Source organism: Camellia sinensis, unplaced genomic scaffold (genome assembly GCF_055761805.1).
Source record: "Camellia sinensis isolate YWXY unplaced genomic scaffold, ASM5576180v1 Unanchor11, whole genome shotgun sequence".
In the NCBI taxonomy this organism is placed as follows: domain Eukaryota; kingdom Viridiplantae; phylum Streptophyta; class Magnoliopsida; order Ericales; family Theaceae; genus Camellia; species Camellia sinensis.
The window spans coordinates 7,724,735-7,743,134 of NW_028128989.1; the positions used below are offsets into that span (position 1 = coordinate 7,724,735).

Sequence of the window (18,400 nt, forward strand, 5' to 3'; positions counted from 1 at the left end):
ACCATCTTCTCTGGGAACCAATCTCAACTTTGTGACTTGTAGCATAACGGATGGAGACAACATTGATGTTGCACATTCAAACACTTTAGCTTTGTTTTCTTGTTTCCAGTTATTGTTGAGCCTCCTGCAATTATTCAATTTCAAGATTCACATTCCAAATCCTTAGTTGATAATTCAGTTTCTTCACCTTAAAATCCCTGGTTTTTTTATGACACGCATATGGCTCTATGGTGGACATTGAACCGGGCATATCATCTGATCATCTGTAGAATCTATGTTCTAGGAAAGGACATGCCTTTTGGTATCTATCTGCCAACAATGGGAGGGAATCAATGCTTCTCTACCTGAACAGATGTATATATACATGAAATCCAAGAGAGCAGAAGATACCTCAGAGATCCAAACCAATGCTCAATTTGCAGTTTGACCAGCTAAGTTGCGACTCGGGAGGGAAGAGAAAACAGTCCAGTTCTTGTCATTCACCATTCTTTGACACTGCAACCACAATTCCCAAAACTTCAAGTTTGGTGCTGCAAAAGAGATTTAGCATTCATCTAAGAGCAAAAGAAAGCAGTATAGACATTGCTGGAATGTTAGAAAACCATACAAATAATGCCAAAACAGAAGAGTATCAGATATGGAACTTCAAGTTTCCTAATTTGTCTTGGATTAGGGACAAGAAAGAATCGTATGTATTATATATGAACACATGTACGTAAAGAAGGAAAGAGAGAAATGTGCAATACCATGACATTAGCATTCAAGGCCCCAAACTCCATTAGTAATTAGGAAAGATGCACATCAACAACATTCTGGATAATGTTTTTAGTTTAGTATTCACTTTCCAAAAAAAAAAAAATTCATTGCAGTACTTTTGGTCCTCTTAAGCCTTCAATTTTGAGAAATATATCGGCCCCGTTTGGAACCTTGGCTATTTTAGTTGGCTTTTTAGCTATTTTATGAGATGAAAAAAAGTAGTGTTTGGGATGATTTGTGGATTTTTTTGTAATTGAATATACGGTTGTGACAAAAAAAGTGATTGATTGATGTGTAGGATGTGACATTTTGTCTTGTTGGTTATTTTAACATTTTTTTGTCTTTATTGGCTATTTTAGCCCAAACTTCTCATCCCAAACACCCCCAATCAAGAGGGTCAAAGCCTCTGCACTAAGTGTGAGGCAATGCACAGCAGCCATTTCAGAATAATAGTAGGCAAACTTTTCAAACATGAGCACAACGAGAAAAATGGGAGTACAAAGACAATACTGAGTGAGAATTCAGAGTGAATTAAAATGAAATGGGCACTTACGTATCAAAAGCAGAACATGTAATGAGATATCCAAATATCACATGGTCGAAAATAAATCCTTACCTGCTTCAGCAATATGATTGGAATCCCAGAAATCGTGGTGATTACGAGTATTAGAAGTACTCTGGAGTATGATTATATATACAGTCTGTTACAGGCAGAGGCAAAGGAGCTGGAGATCAAATGTAACACTATAAGTGTCTCTGTTCAAGGACCATTAACGCATTTTGCAGCATTTCTCTAGCCCTCCTATCCGGTGTACATCCAGCAGATTCCATCTCCTTGTATATTACAGGGATCTGGTCAGAAAACCAGTTAAATGAATTGGTTAAAAAGCTGTAGAAAGGAAATACAATTCTTCAATTGGAACTCTAATTTCTCTCATAAAATTGGGATCTAAATTTTACTTTACACTTGCACTTTAAAATAAATGAAGTACCCATCTTGAACACAACACAACACAACCACTACATGTGTGTCCCACACACAAATTGAATATGCACACAAAGGCATGTCCAACTGGGGATAAGGAACATACTCTTTGTTCAGTATTATTTAGCCCATTTGCTTTCTCAGGTCACTATTTTGTTGCAAGTATAATTCAATACTAGCAAAAAAGCCATGTTGGATATTTTCCATTCACAATTTAGTATGCCCTAAAATATAAAGGATGATAAATTGAAGAATTCAATAATTCATCCATGTCATTCTGTCCTATAATTTGGGGATTTAAGGATCAGTCTCCTAGACACAAAGCAAGGCCCAACGCAGAAATAAATTCCAAGGGTTAGGCAGCATTTCATTGGCGAGAGTTGCATAAAACTAGACACTCTTGAACATGCAATAAATTTCAAATTTTCATTTCTTTTAAATCTTCCTGAAAATCCAAGCAGAATGAAATTAAAATGGAAGAAATGATGCGTGTAACTTGGAAAGAATGTGCTAGTAAAATTTTCACCAAGATATGATTATTAGATCAAGACTAAGATATAGCAGACCTGGTCAAACTTCTTTGCTCTCATAAATGCCTTCATAAGTGTGCTATAGGTAACCACATCAGGACTAACACCCTTCAGAACAACAAGACTATTGTCAGTAACAAACAATCTAGCAGTGTATTTTAGAAGTAAATAGATCAAGAAATATGAGGTCCTACACTTTCTTTTATACTGTGATAAACAGATAATGCCTCCGAAAGCCTTCCAGAAATACCAAATGCATTGATTAATACATTCAGCATTACAAGGTTTGGTTCAATTCCTTCTACTTCCATGAGTTGAAGAACCTTTACAGTCTGTTCACATAATCCCTGCACAAAAAATCAAATAATTAAGTGTGTTGTGAATAAGTAGGCATAAAGCAATAAATAACTTGCAAAAATATTCTTGATTATATTATCATGCATAACTTCATCACACAAAGTAAGCAAGATTTAAATAATTGAGCACTGTACGTGTGATAACCATGTTCCATATTATGCTAATTGGTCCTTATTATGAATGTGATTATGTGTCTAATATGATTTTGTGTGCCATTTATGTGAAAATATGTGGTTTTGAATTTCTATCTTTTCATCATAGGAATATCTGTTTGATTATCTGTTTTGGAATTTAAATTGAAGGTCTTATCGGCCACAAAACCCGAAATTGACTACGCCATTGTGATTGACATAATTTTTAGAGCCTACGGTGAAATTTAATTGGAAATTGATTCGGATCAAATTAAATAGATTAAATTAATAAAATGGTGCCCAATTATTTAATATTAAATAATTGTATTTGAGAGGGAGCTTTTAAAGGGCCATTATACACCCTTACTTTGCTTTTTTTTGAGCTCAACATCTGAAATTATGCTCTAACATCTGAAATTATGCTCTAGAGAGAGAGGGGAGCCAAAGTTAGTGAGAAAGGAAGCTCAAGGAAGAGAATTGGCTAGGGAACTTGGTAATCTTGAAGCCACACTCAAAAGCTAACTATAATTTGAAAGATTTGAGCCTCTAGGTAAGTAAATTCAGGAGTTTAATGTTGTAATCTTGTGAATTTAAAGTTGATTGATGATTAAGAGCAAGAATTGTGTTATAAGTGATGGAATTGAGTTGGTTTTGTTGAATTGGAAGTCAATATGCACATGCATGTGAGAAATTGCTTTGAAATTGCATGTTTGAGCACAAAATGTACAAACCATGTGAGATTTTAGTTGAAGCTCATATTTTGACCATCTCTTCATCATGTAAGTTGAGAATAGAAGTTGTGTTTCACATGCATGTACCATCCATAAGAAGATGGGTTTGAAATTCATGGAATTGTTATGATGGAAACAAGTTTGGTGCAATTTGGAACATGCATGTAAGTAATTCATGGAATTGAGCTTCATAATGTTGTAATTTGGTGCTATGAAGCACGGACACGGACACGGATACGGATACGGACACGGGACACGGCAATTTCCAAAATATGGGGACACAGACACGGCGGGGGACACGGCGAATTTTTTTTTTTTTTTTTTATATATATATTTTTATGTGTTATGTAGATTCGTATTACATTCATTCTAAATCAAAATTAACAAACAATAACATAATACCATTAATTCAATAAATATAAGAGAGGCAAAAGATTCAACATCCAACATCCAACAATAAATATAAGGGGAAAACATCCAACATCCATCAATATTCTTCACAAAAGCACTAAATAAGAGGCAAAGAAGAAGGAAAAAGAAAAGAAAAGAAAAGAAAAGAAGTAGGCCTTTCAAAACTTCAAGTAGATCCAATTTCTTGCGCATCTTCATCATCATTAGCATCACCACCTTTTTCTTCGTTTGCACCTCCATCATCTGTAAACAACACAACCTCCATCTCAGGTTCATCAAGTGATAGATTTGCAACCTCAAGCATCCCAACATCATCAAATGAATCAAATGTGTCGCCCGCAATATCCCATAACTGGGTCTCTCCTTCAAGGTATTGTGGGGTTCTCCTTGATAAAAGACGGAGGTTGCTATGAACAAAAACCAAGTCCTCTGCACGTTGGGGTGTCATCTTGTTTCTTCTCATTGAATGGATAAAAGAGTATATACTCCAATTCCTCTCAACACATGATGAAGAAGAAGGTTGCACAAGTAGCCTTAAAGCCAAAGATTGAAGAGTGGATGCAGATGCACCATGAACAACCCACAAACTATGAGGATCCATATCACATCTATTTCCAATGGAATCAATGTCAGCAAATGGCCCCTCTTTTGTTGAGAACTTAGCATACTCCAAATTTGCTTTAGTGCACTCCATTGGATCATCAAAGAACCTTTTCAAGCACTTTTTTCTCTCAAGACAAACCTCCTCATCCCTATGTGGGGGAATTCGGCTTGGATCCTCATGAAGCCACACATCACTATAATACCTAAAATGAAAAAAAAGTACTACTCATTATAAATATGAAAGAATAATATTAAACTTAAATTAATAAAAATAGTAAATTGTGTTGTAATTACCTTGGATTCAATGAGTGTGCCAAGCAATGAAGTGGTGTGTTGTTCTTGTTCCACCGGTCTACAAGAATCTGATGTACTACATTATAGAATGTAGACTCGTCTTCTAGTCACTTTCCTTCATGCTTATATATCACCATATTCACTTTTTCTATCATTGTATCCCACATGTCATATACTAAGTGAAGAGAAGGTCTATCGGTGTTACAAACTCTAATCATGTCATAAATAGGAGCAGTAAAGGAAAATATGTAGTTGACTTGATCCCACCAAAAGTCATTCAACAACTTATCCTTCACAAACTTGGCCTTACCAATATCATCATCCCTATAACAACTCCATTTGTCACTGATTACCATTGTTTGGAAACCTTGCTTTATCAACTTGACCCTCTTAAGCATGACAATGGAAGAAGCAAAGCGTGTTTCGACAACTGAAAGAAGCTTCAAACTCACAAACTCATTGTACATTGCCAACCTCATGGAAGGATTACAAATAAAATTCTTGATCATCATCACATCACCCACAATCTCACTAATCTAATTACACTCTTCCAATGCAACTGAATTATTTTCCACATTCTTGGCAGCACAAATATTCTTCAAGGCAAGATTGAGGGTGTGCACAACACAAGGAGTCCAAAAGATGTGAGGAAATTGTGCTTCAATTAGATGCCCCGCTGCCTTGCAATTTGCAACATTATCTGTAATTACTTGAACCACGTTTTTAGACCCAACCTCCATAATTACTTCCTTCATCAAGTTGGAAATAAAATACTTGTCTTTTGTTTCCCCTGAACAATCAATTGCTTTAAGAAACATAGGCCCACCTCCGGTAACAGCCATAAAATTTATTAATGGCCTCCGTTCGGAATCACTCCATCAATCACTGACTATACTCACACCCTTCTCTCTCCATGTGCCTCGAATAGAGTCTAACAACCTATCAATGTTTATCCTTTCTTTTTGAAGCAATGTAGTTCTCAACATATTATATCCAGGTGGTACATATCCTTGTATGTTGTTATTTGCAGCAAAAGTAAATGCACTAACATAGTAAGGATTTCTTGCCAAATGAAATGGCAAGCCTGCTAAATAAAACATTCTAGCTATCTCACTATTTAGTCTTTCTCGAGCCCCAATGTTAAATGCTTTCAGAACAGGGTTACTACTACTTCCACTCCCAATAGCAGTTGACCTCTTCCTTTTTGATCCATACATCTCCTCTGGTTCATTAAAACATAAACCTAATGATGCACTTGAACTAGGAGGAGGCAATGGGACTTTCTTCAACCTAGAGTTTTTCAATTTCAACTCTGCTTCTGCAATTACTCTCTCAAAATCAGCTTTATCCTTACTTGTTGCTTTTGGACACACTTCTATCCCCTGATTTTTAATTTGCATCAAATGGACTTTTACCCTAGTGTATGAACCTTTACGTGTAACCCGACAAAAGTTACATTGAAAAGTATAATTCCCCCATCTTGCACCAAATTTTTCTAATCTAGTCACATATTTCCACAGTGGCTTATCATCTTCAGCATTAAAGGCAGATTGTGTGTTATTGGCAGAATTTGAACTAGACATTTTTCCTATTAATTAAAATTAACATTAGAAGGATAAAAAATAAAAAATAAAAAACAGAGTTTACATACTGTATATATATATATAAACCTATAATTATTATTTTTTAAATACAATTTTATATATATACATATATATAAACATATAATTACAAAAAAAAAAAAAAAGTCTTCTATATATATAAACGTATAAACAAATAAAAATAAAAATAAAAATAAAAGAAGTCTCACATATAATTATATATAAACGTATAAAAAAAATAAAAATAAAAATAAAAATTAGTCTCAGTCTCAATCGAACCGAAAGCAAAGCAGAGAGAGAGAGAGCGCGAAAGAGAGACAAAGGCGAAAGAGGGCTTACCTTTGAAGACGACTGGATCGAAGGTCGAAGACGACTGGATCGACTGAAACAGAGACTGAGGCGACTGGATTGGAGGTCTACGATCGACTTTGGAGGGCTGCGACTGAGAGAGAGATCTTCGATCGACTTCAGAGGGCTTCGACTGAGAGAGAGAAGGGCTTCGCAGGTCTGATTTTACTCATTTAATCCCTCAGTGGTTCGATTAGGGCTTTGCCCGTTGGTTTTTTTTTTTTTAAACTTTTTAAATATTATACTTTGACCCCAAATAAATATAAAAAATTTAACGCGTGTCTCCGCCGTGTCCCCTTCCAAAAAAATCATTATATTAAAGGGACACGCCATCTGGCGTGTCCCGGGCGTGTCCCGTACGTGTCCCCAGTGTGTCCGCGTGTAGGACACTGCCACGGCACCATTTTTGGAATATCCATGCTTCATAGATTTGGTGTTTGTACCATGTTAGTATATGTATATGTGAAATTTGAGCCATAATATACAAGATATGTTGATTTGAATGTTGAATTTGAGCTCAAGATCAGTTCTGGAAAACCCAGATTTCTTGACGTCCGCTCGAACGGGGGAACCGCCGCTCGAGCGTAAAATACGGACTCCCAGTATTTTTGCAGGCATGGATGTCCGCTTGAGCGGGGAAGTTCACGCTCAAGCGGGGAGCTATGTAGGATGACCTTCAGCTCGAGCGTCCAAGTTCACGCTCGAGCGTAAAAACGAGGCAACCAATACTTTTGCAGACATATTCGGTCCGCTCGAGAGGGGAAGTCCACGCTCGAGCAGGGACCCCTATTTCTGAAATTTTGTAAATGCGTTCTATGTTTCGTTTTCCGTTCTCTTTCACTTCTAAGCACTCTTAGGCACGCATTGAGCATTGTAAATGAGTTAAAAGGATAAGAATAAAGTCTGAAGAGGAATATGTGAATTAAGAACAGATTGAATCATTTGTGACCCATATGTGTTATGTAATGTGTAGGGTCAAGCTCCAGGGCAAATCATCCAGCCGATCACTGTGAGTAATATCTTAATAAAGATATCTGAAATGTGTTGTTTGTCCAATTGCTTACTTCTATGTAAGTCTTATAAGTTCGTTAATTTGAATGGTGGACAATGTTTGTTAGGCCAAATAAATGGGCTAGAGGCCAGTCTGACATGAATGATAGAATGAATGGGCCAGAGGCCAGTCTGACATAAATGAAAGTATGAATGGGCCAAAGGCCAATTTGATATGAAAGTATGAATGGGCCAAAGGCCAGTTCGACATGAACAGATTATGCCCGAGGCCGTCTGATGTGTTCGAAATCGCAGTTACTTGATCTATATATATATATATATATGTATTAGATAGAAATATGAATTGGGCCCAAGGCCGTCTGATGTATATTATTCCAATGTATCTCCTTTATTGATATTATTCACTAGGCTTTCGCTCGCGCTCATTCATGTTTTTGCAAGTGAGCCAAGAGAGGTCCAAACCCAACCTCAGTGAAGTTTGCGTGGAACAACCAAGGTTTTGAAGAGTCAGCCCTTGCGTCTCACGCACGAGACTTGTCTTCGCCCTTTTGCTATCTTATTTTATTTTGTCATGTTGGCGAGGACTTTGGATACGTTGTATATAGTTTTGATTGGCTGACCTAGACTTGAATGATCGTGTCTGTACAGAACTTTGCGTTACTGTATTTTCTGATGTGAGTTATTAATATGTATATGCATGGTTTGTTATGATGTGCCATGTAAGCACAACTCTATGGACAAAGTTTTAAATTTTGCTTCCGTTTGGCCCCTTTACTCTGATGAGTTATGTCTGGTTTGGTTTGAGGCTGTAGATAATCTCAGGATTACTAGCCGGTTATGTCTTTAACCCATGGGAGCGGGTTCGGTTCATGACAGTACGCAAGGTCAAAACAATCCAAACAACTCGTACAGATGATTGTGCCAAAAATTCTGAGGATTCTATTTATTTTAGGGGTTGTTTGGGGTGTCCTAAATAAATGTACTTTTTGTCCTTTTAGACTAAAAAGTTGAGGAAAAAAAGATGGATGTTTTGGTTAACTTTTTGACTTTTTCCAAAAAAATGTGTATTAAAAAATTGTATAAATAAGTGTATAAGAGAAGTTAGTGGATTCGGCCGTATATATTGGGCAAGCTAGTGGGTTGGTATGAGATGGGAAATGATTGCCTACTTTTCGGGTTTGAATTGGACTGTGTTGTTCGGCCTGTTGGGGCTCATCACAGGTCCCGTTTTGCTAATCAGAACCGTCAATGCGTAGAACTCGTCGAGTATTATATGCTTATAAAAAATCACGTTGGTTGGATATCAATAGCTATCTGATCGTGTTATTTTTTCTTATCAACTGTTAACTATAACACCATCCATTTTTTATACAAAACTGATTTGATCATGTAGTTAGCGATTTCCGATTAACGTAATTTTTTATAGGCATATAGTTCTGGACGAGTTCTACATATTCAGCGGTTCGTATTATCAAAACGGGACACGTGGTGGCCCCCATGGGCCCAACATTTCCGTCCAACTTAGTGATTTTATATATGTAATTCTTTTTTTTTCCCCTCTCACGGTACTAAAGGGTCAATTCAGCCCCGAAAATTGTGTAAAGTTTGTTTGATTAAAATATTATGTATATTAATTTTTTAATATTTTTAATTTGTGAACAGTGATAACTTTTTTGTTTTTTTTTGTAACTTTTTTGGCTTTTTTGAAACACCCCAAACCAGGCCTTAATGTTTTTTGTTCCTTTCTTTATGATAATTACTAGTCCTCAACAAAGGACATAAGCATAATTTTAGGGTATTGAATGTAAGATAAATATAATTCATAACTTTCAAAAAGCAAAAAGTAGATATAGAAAGTGTAGGATGAGGTTCAAACTATAAGTTTAGAGAAGAGAAAGAGATAGGAAATGAGTTAGACCTCATCCCCTTTTATATTGATAATAATGAGTAATTACAGGAGTGCCATAAGGCATAAATTATGGGCCAACCCATTATACCAATCAACATCAATCAAGGAAAAATAAAATCAAATAAGAATAAAAAATAAGTAATACTATTTCCTATTCTAACACTTCCCCTCAAACTGATGCGAAGATATCTCTCATGCCTAACTTGTTGAAAATGCCATGAAATGGTTTGCTCCCTATTCCCTTAGTGAGAGCATCTGCTAGTTGACTCCTAGTCTTCACAAATGGAGTACATATGGTGCCACTAGTGAGCTTTTCCTTGATGAAGTGCCTATCAATCTCTACATGCTTGGTTCTGTCATGTTGAACTAAATTATGAGCTGTGTTGATTGTGGCCTTGTTGTCACAGTACAATCTCATGGAATCAATCTGATATATCCCTAAGTCTCCCAACAATAATCTAATCCATAGCAACTCACATACGCCCTGTGCCATAGTCCTGAATTCTGCCTCAGCACTAGATCTAGCAACCACATTATGTTTCTTACTTCGTCACGTGACTAGATTGCCTCCAACAAATGTGCAATATCCAGAAGTTGACCGTCTGTGTCAGGGAAATGTTTAATTCATGCTACTTCTTCCCTTCCTTTAGTCTCTGTACTCCATGTTCCCAATTTTAGTGTTAACCTTTTATCTTTGAATCGTATTACTCGTGATTTAAATTGTAGCGTGACGTTTTTTTCCTGATTATTGTCTTTTTCAGGACCTTATCACGAGGGAGAGGATTGGCCGTGGTAGAGAAGAACATGGTCTCTACATTCTGGATTAGACAGACAAGTTGGCTCATTCATCTCTTCAGTTACCATCCTCTAAAGAAGACCTTTGGTTTTGACACCGTCGCTTAGGACATCCCTCCTTTTTACTACTTGAGTATTTATTTCCTTTTGTTTTTGAGAAAAATAATGTGTCTGATTTTCAATATGAGTCTTGTCAACTTGAAAAACAATACAGAGCTTCTTTTGCTCCTTCTATTAATAAAAATTCAGTTTCTTTTCTTTGATTCATTCTGATATATGGGGTCCCTCCCGTTTTGTGTCTTTAAAGGGTCAAAAATGGTTTGTCACTTTCATCGATGATTGTTCTAGGACCACTTGGGTATATCTGATGAAAGACAAGAGTGAAGTGTTTTTTGTATTTCAAAACTTCCACAGCATGGTTTGCACTCAGTTTAGGGCGGTTGTCAAAATTTTGCATTCTGATAAGAGGGGAGAATATCTTGACTCTGGTCTTGCTAGTTATTTTGCAACTCATGGCATTATTCACCAAACTTCTTGCACTAATACTCCTCAAAAAAATGGTGTTGCAGAACAGAAAAATCGCCACCTTCTTGATGTGACCCGTTGTCTATCCTTTGAAATGCGTGTCCCACGATCCTATTAGGGGAAAGTGGTTCTCACTGCAGATTATTTGATTATGCTTTTATAGTTACTGTTGTGCTTATTCTCATCTTCCGCGTTTGTGATTGACATCGTGTTTGAGGAATAGTTAGTAGAGTGTCTATAGCAGATTTGACTAGTGAATTTACTACCTCTCAACCACCTCAGGGCGAGAGTTCTGTTATCCCTTCCACTATAACTAATAACTTCAACACTGGCTTTAAAATCACCACTTCCCTATTCAATGGTCAAAATTACCTAGAGTAGTCGCAGAGTCTGACTATTTTCTTGAAGAGCAGAGGGAAGATGGAATTTGTTGATGGGAGGATCCAGATACCCAGTATCATAGACCCTCATTATAACCAGTGGGAGATCACCAATTCTCTGATTATGGGCTGGTTGATCCATTCTATGGTTCCGGAGATTAGAGAGGGCTATTTGTCTATGGACATTGTCCAAGATATTTGGGAGGTCATAACGACTACTTACTCCAGGAAAGGGAACTTCTCATGGGCTTTTGAGTTACATCGCTCCATTGAGAGGTCAGTACAAGGTGAGATGACTATCCTCCAGTATTTTGCTTTCCTTAGCAATGGGTGGAAGCGACTTGATCACCTTTAGAATTACAAGCTTGTGTGTCCCACTGATTCTACTGGTCACCAGAAGTTTGTGGAGAAAGAGCGGGTCTTCAAGTTCTTAGAGGGTGTAAATGTGGAGTATAATCCTGTTCAGAGTAGAGTACTCGGCATGGATGTGCTTCCATCTCTCCAAGAAGCCTTTGCTTTTGTGCAGAATGAGGAAAGTCGCCGCTTTGCTATACTTCCTCCTACCATTATTGATCACTCTGATACCATGTAAGTTTAAAGAAGATAAACATATAGGGAATGAGTTAGACCTCATCTCCTTTTATATTGATAATAATGAATAATTACAGGAGTGCCATAAGGCATAAATTATGGGCCAACCCATTACACCAATCAACATCAATCAAGGGAAAATAAAATCAAATAAGAATAAAATATAAGTAATACTATTTTCTATTCTAACACAAACCATATAAACAAAATGAAATCACCCAATTGAGCTTCCAAGTTGTCTTTCCCAAACAGTTTAATTCCTGCTTCAAAAGCATCTTTCAAACAAAGCACACTTCCCAAGTTCCAAGATATCCAAAACACTTATGTTGCTACTTGCTAGAGTTTGATTCAGTTCTAAATAAATGTATAAAACCGTGAGTTTTCTCCATGTCATGATATCATTTACTTCACCGCATTCAGTTTCTTCAATGAAACAAAAAGAAAAGGTGTTCAACCATGAAATTACAAGCAACATGGGATGTGCTCAATTCTGGCTTTTGCAAATTAATGGCATCTTTTACATCTTGAACTCACTATCCACTTCCCATTACCGAAATTTTTCAACATTTTCTCTCTACCACTAGGTTTCAATCATATGATAAATTATATAGTGCCATCCAACTGCCAAGCCAAGTATGAAGAAAATATAAATTATATTAAGTACAAACAAAATGTACGAAGAACTATAAGAAAATTATGTTTAGGAATCATATATTTACCCTAGAAATTTAGTATGCCAATGAAAGGGGAACACACCTGTTGGGCATAAGCATTTGCCAGCACAGAAAAGACACTAGCTGAAAGCTGAATGCCTTCCAACTTTAAAGCATTTATGCATTCTTCTGCATCCAAAAATCTTCCATACTGACCATAAATATCAACCAAAACAGCATAAATGACTCCACTTTTTTTATGCCCTCTACATTTCATATTCTTAAAGTTCTTCTTCATCATATCCCAATTTCCCTGCTCCCCCAAACGACTAATGATGGTAATGAAGATCTTTGGATCAGGATATACCCCTTGTTCTAGCATCTTTGCAAACAACTCAAGAGCATTAGCAACATCCCCAAACTTGCAATGCCACTTGATCAACGAATTCCATGTTGTGATGTCAGGTTTTATGCCTTCTTGTTGCATTTTCTCAAACACTTCTAAGGCTTCTCCTAACTCGCCATATTTCCCAAATGTATTGATGATGCTATTGTAAATCTTCTTGTCCAGTGGCACCCCCGTCTCCTTTATTTCTCTCACAATGCCCATTGCTTTCTTCCACATCCCATTGTCCCTGTAAAGTCCAATAACCTTGCTATACACAAATGAATTTAGTTGTAACCCCTCTTGTTTCATCTCACCAATAACTGACCAGGTATCTGGCAGGCGCCCAGCATGGACATAATAATCTAGAAGGATCTCATATGTTTCCTGATTCCTCCTAATACCCAAATCATCTATTGCCACTAGAACCTTATCTGCAAGCCTTAAGAGGCCTTTCTTCAAGAAGCCTCTGAGCAAGACATTGTACACCTTTCGCCCAGGCTTAAACCCTAAACGTATCATATCTTGGAAAATTGCATCAGCCTCCAAAGTCCTGCCAACATTTCCAAGAGCTGTAATCAAGAAAGTGTAAGATACTGCATTTGGACGAAAGCCCAGAGCCTCCATTTGGGCAAGCAATGCCATAGCCTCATCAGCATCCCCCACTCTGCACAGCTCACATATAAGATTGTTGTATCCCTCGCGGGAAAGTTCCTCTCTAGTTTCGGAACCACATGGGTGTGAAATTGAGCTCTTGATGGTATTTGAACTACTCCCAATTGCATTAACATCAAAATCTATGACTCTATTGCATTGCAGGGGATGATATGAACAATTAAATATCTGGAATTTTTTTTGACAATTGAGATATTTCAGACAACCAGGGAAGAGTGGCGAGCTGCCATGAACAAATGAACCTGAATGCGGCTTGCCATGGAACATGAATTGCATCTCCAAGCACATGCTATAGCTGCATTAAAGAAACTACTTAAGTTTATAGTTTTAATTCGGGAATTCAAATTATGAAGAAAGTTCCCAACTTTATTTGGCAGCACTATTCAAATTGTGGGGGGGAAAAAAGAAGAAGTTTTGAATAAAAATCAGCAGCCTGTTTGATTTAAAATCACCACAGAACCATCACATATAATCATAACCAATCAAACCTCATCAAATAAAATTGTGGTTTGTTTGGAAAATAAAAACAATTCTTGGACTAGATTTTTAGAATCTGCCGTGTCGAACAAAAAATTGTGCTACTGGTTTTGAAATAAAAAATAAAAAATCAGAGAAACAGAATCAATAGCTACAACTAAACTTGGATGAACCCAATCAAGAGTCAAAGAAAATATTAATTCTATAATTGAAGCATCGATTCATACATACAATAACCAGTTTAGTTTTCCAATCATTCATTCTAGGGCCTTGAGATCGTTCAAATTGCATGTGAGGTTTAGGGAATTCAAATGAACTCGTGAAGAGAACACAAGAAGGAATGTGAAGATTACCCATAGCTCCAACACACCCATCTCAGAGAAACAATTACTATGAAAGAGACAACGAGAGAACCAGACAGAGACTCACCTAGCCGGAACCGTGGTCAGAGCCGACGGAGAGAGTCGCCGCGCCGGAGGGGAGAGAGAGAGAGAGAGAGTGAAGTAAAATACAAGACCCGCTGTTTGTCAAAACATGGGGCGGGTACCTATGACGAACCAACCGATTTGGGAATTTAGGGGAGTTTTGGGAAGTACAATTATTATTATTATTATTATTATTTTTTTTTTTTTTTCCTTGTAGTGTATTTTTTTTTATTATTAATGCTTGTGGCCTTGAATTGGAGGCCTCTAAATTGCCTCGAAATTCTTTCTTTCTTTTTTTTATTTCCATGCGTGTTTGGTTTTGGGAAAATTGGTTTAGGGTTCCTCTCTCACTTTTCGTAATAGAAGAGATCCACAAAATTATTTTTTGATGTCTAAGGTCCCTAAACATACATCAGAGAAATTTCAGTCCTTTATACTATCTTCATCATCTGACCCACCGCCACCCCCAACAACCCGACTCTCAGTTCTCCTCATCTTCCAACACTTCCCAAAGCTTTACCCAGTGGAGATTCCCGGCCTCGTTCTCCTCCTCTCATTCCCTCTCATCGCAATCGCATACATCCTCGTCTCCGAAGCCCTCGCGATCTAGGCGTTCATCTTCATCTCCTACGCCGGACTGAAGATCCGCGACATCGAGCTCGTCTCTCGCGCGGTGCTGCTGAGGTTCTTCGCGGCGGACGTGAGGGCCGAAAGCTCATGTGCAAAACCAACTTGAGCAGTCTGATGCTGAGAGGAAACGGACATCTGTTCATGATAGAATGACGGTACCTGTTACTTACGACGATCTGATTGGAGAGGAGGATCCAAAAGACAAATCAACATGATCTGGGAAAAACTGCATGTTTCTGTGGTTCGAACAGTTTTGTGAATTTTTGGTTCTCCAATTTAAATTCCTTTCCAGCATTTTCTTTTTCAGCTACCAAGATAATAGAAGACATATTTTGCCTATTCTCGAAGAAATGAGGTGTTTGTGTTTGGAACTTTGGATTAGTGAAAGGATTTGAGGAGAGAGAAGAAAAATGAATGGAAAAGTGAATGAAGTAGAATTTTTTTTTTCCTTCACTTTTTCCATCAACAAATCTCTACGTAAATCTATTCTCCAAACAAAGCATGAAGGGTAGGGGAAAGAAAATAAATGAAATGAAAAATCAGAAAGAAAATGAGAAATTGCTTTTTGTTAGTTAGTACATATATGGTTGGTTCTTATTTAAGAATCCCATTGAATTGAATTGAATTGAGGTTTTTTATTAGTTATTTATCTTCTTGATGTATACAAAGTTGCCCATGATGTTAAAGCAGAGAAATTTGCCTCCATCTCTGGCATCCCAATCACAGAAATTGGAATTTCTCTGGATTGGAGAGGAAGAATTTCTTTGGTTTGGGTTGGAGAGAGAGAATTTATCTGGGTTAAGTGAATTTCTTTGGATTGGAGATGAGAATTTCTCTGGTTTGTGAAGTCAGAGAAATTTCCTAGATCAATGTACAATCACCAAGTTCTGCTCATAAAAATACAACTTTACTGTAAATAGAAAGAATTTCTCTGGTTTCAATCCAAAGAGTTTCTCTGTTTTGTCTGGTTTGAAGAGAATTTCTCTAGTTTTGGACCAGAGAAATTTGTGGGTTTGTGGGTTTGTCAGACATGGGTTTAATTGTAGTTAATAGAGCCAGAGAAATTTGCGAAGTCAAAGAAATTTCCTAGATAGCCATACAAATTTCCTTTCCACAATTTTCTCTGGATTTATTTGGTACTCAGAGAAATTTCAATTTTCTCTGGAGAGAATTTCTCTAGAACTGAAATTTCTCTGGATTTCAATTTTCTCTGGAGAGAATTTCTCTAGGACTGAAATTTCTCTGGATCCTGTTAAGGGACCTTAGACATCATGAAAATATTTGATGTCCTTTATACTATAAAATCATAATATCAGGGACCTTAAAAAAAATACCCCTTTGTTTTTTTTTATTTATTTATATATTTTTTATAAGGGTGGTTATATGTATTAGACATCTTGTACTAACTCAGTCTATATGTTTATAAAGTCCAACTCCACTCACTCACCTTATCAAACTAGATAGGCTGAGTTTTTTTTTTTTTTTCTTCTATTTGTTGGGCTATGTTATTTATTTTATTTTATTTTATTTTATTTTATTTGTTGGGCTATGTTGGTTTGATATTTTTTTTTAAAGGTGGTTATGTGTAGGGGTGTGCCAAAAAACTAAACATTCCGCACCAACTTATCGTACAAAATTATATGAAATTAACAAAATTTAACCAGCAGCTTAACTGATCAGTCAATTAAGTTGGACTGGTTGAGTGATAAAATTAACTAATCAGTTAGACTGTTGGTTAAATTTTGTTAATTTCATATAATTTTATACGATGAGTTGGTGTGAAATGTTTAATTTTTTGACACATTCTTACACATAAACCACCCTTAAAAAAAAAAATAAGTAAATAAAATAACTAACTAACACAGCCACCACCCAAAAAAAAAAATGTTGTCGAGGCAAATTCGAGGCTTCTAGCACCGCTGTTTTTTTTTTTTTTTTTGGAGTAAAGTACACATTGACATCCTTTAAGTTTGGTTCAATTATATTTCATCTCCTGACGTTCCAAAAATTATATTCTCATTCTTATGATTAATAGTCTCGTTTCACAAATCTTTGTTTATATAAAAAATAATAACTCTTAATAAAAAATAGAAAAAATTATATTAAAAAAAAAAAGTAAAGCAAAATTAAAAGAAAAAAAAATAGAAGAAGTAAAGCAAAGTAAGAAAATAGAGAGTGTGTGAATTCAGTGTTCTCATTTCGTTTAAATAATTACAATGACAAAGGATTAGTGTAATTTTTCAAACGTCAAGATGATATGTATTAAACTTAAACCTTAGGGGGTGTAAATATAATTTATCCATTTTTAAAATTTTTTAAAATGTTTTAAGTTTTTAGATTTAGTTTGACAAGACAAATAAAAAAATTATGTTTTTTTTTAAAAAATTCAAAAAAAAATCTAGAGAAATCAAAAATAAGTTAAAATAAATAATTTTTTTTGGACTTATTTTTGCCTTTAGTGTTTTTTTTTTTAAAGTTTATCTCGACAAGACGGACTATAAAATTAAAATTTTAACATAATTTAAAAAAAATTAAAAAGAGAGAAGGAATAACTCAATAATACACTTGTTGGTACAATCTTCTATGTATATAAAATAACTTGAAATAAATTCAAACAAAATAAATAAATAACATACCAGATTTATTTATCGAACCGAATTAAAATTAAGACCAAGTCGAGTGTGTGACACTCTGTCCTTAAGACAGATTCGCCCCGCTACGGTACTTACGGTTGAGTGGCGTCTATCTCCCAGGGTACAATGATCTTCACAAACTGTAGTAGTACTCCAAACAATTTGTTCGGTGAATCAAACCTGTGATCTATACTCTCTTTAATTTATTCTAAAACTAAATATGAAGAATAAATGCACTAGGGAAAAATTGGACAGCAAAAAGACAAAATTTTAGACTGATTTTTCATACCCAAGACTGTTGGAAATACCAAGTATTTATAGGCAACAACAATGGACCCGAAAAGGTGCAATATGGTAATGAACAGGTGCCCAACCTGTTTGACCGTTGGAACTTCTGAACATATTATTCAAACTTTTAAATAAGAAACTGTTGGTCAACAATAAAAACCTGTAGAACTTTATTATTTACTTAATCTATTTCAAATATATATATATATATATATTAAACTAATTAAATATATATATATATATATTAAACTATTGAAATAGTTAAATAAATAAATA

General features: G+C 35.9%; 2 protein-coding genes across 6 annotated transcripts; both read right to left on the reverse strand.

Moving 5' to 3' along the window:
• Positions 1 to 2: 2 nt before the first annotated feature.
• LOC145788606 (uncharacterized) lies at positions 3 to 14,715 on the reverse strand. Of its 5 annotated transcripts, XM_082911412.1 has the most exons (8): positions 14,578 to 14,715; positions 12,715 to 13,966; positions 2,466 to 2,618; positions 2,308 to 2,379; positions 1,373 to 1,608; positions 391 to 530; positions 188 to 309; positions 106 to 124 (listed from the first exon to the last, which is right to left on the reverse strand). In XM_082911412.1, exons 2-5 carry the CDS (start codon positions 13,957 to 13,959, stop codon positions 1,501 to 1,503), a joined length of 1,578 nt encoding a protein of 525 aa, XP_082767538.1. In that variant the 5' UTR covers positions 13,960 to 13,966; positions 14,578 to 14,715; the 3' UTR covers positions 106 to 124; positions 188 to 309; positions 391 to 530; positions 1,373 to 1,500. The 5 variants fall into 5 exon arrangements, with proteins under 5 accessions (XP_082767541.1, XP_082767540.1, XP_082767539.1 ...); XM_082911415.1 differs by having other exon boundaries at positions 3 to 305; positions 391 to 495; XM_082911414.1 differs by having other exon boundaries at positions 3 to 309; positions 391 to 495.
• Positions 2,638 to 6,372, reverse strand: LOC145814529 (uncharacterized). The gene is made up of 2 exons (XM_082911418.1): positions 4,799 to 6,372; positions 2,638 to 4,707 (listed from the first exon to the last, which is right to left on the reverse strand). Exon 2 carries the CDS (start codon positions 4,593 to 4,595, stop codon positions 4,068 to 4,070), a length of 528 nt encoding a protein of 175 aa, XP_082767544.1. The 5' UTR covers positions 4,596 to 4,707; positions 4,799 to 6,372; the 3' UTR covers positions 2,638 to 4,067.
• Positions 14,716 to 18,400: the final 3,685 nt, after the last annotated feature.

Bases quoted from the DNA above. Each gene is read 5' to 3' on its own strand.
- LOC145814529 (XM_082911418.1), bottom strand. From the start codon at position 4,595: ATGGAGTGCACTAAAGCAAATTTGGAGTATGCTAAGTTCTCAACAAAA.
- LOC145788606 (XM_082911415.1), bottom strand. From the start codon at position 13,959: ATGTGCTTGGAGATGCAATTCATGTTCCATGGCAAGCCGCATTCAGGT. The intron at 2,619-12,714 runs GTGTGTTCCCCT...TTTTTTGTGCAG, and splicing joins CAAATGCTTATGCCCAACAG to GGATTATGTGAACAGACTGT. The intron at 2,380-2,465 runs GTAGGACCTCAT...GTTGTTCTGAAG, and splicing joins ATCACAGTATAAAAGAAAGT to GGTGTTAGTCCTGATGTGGT.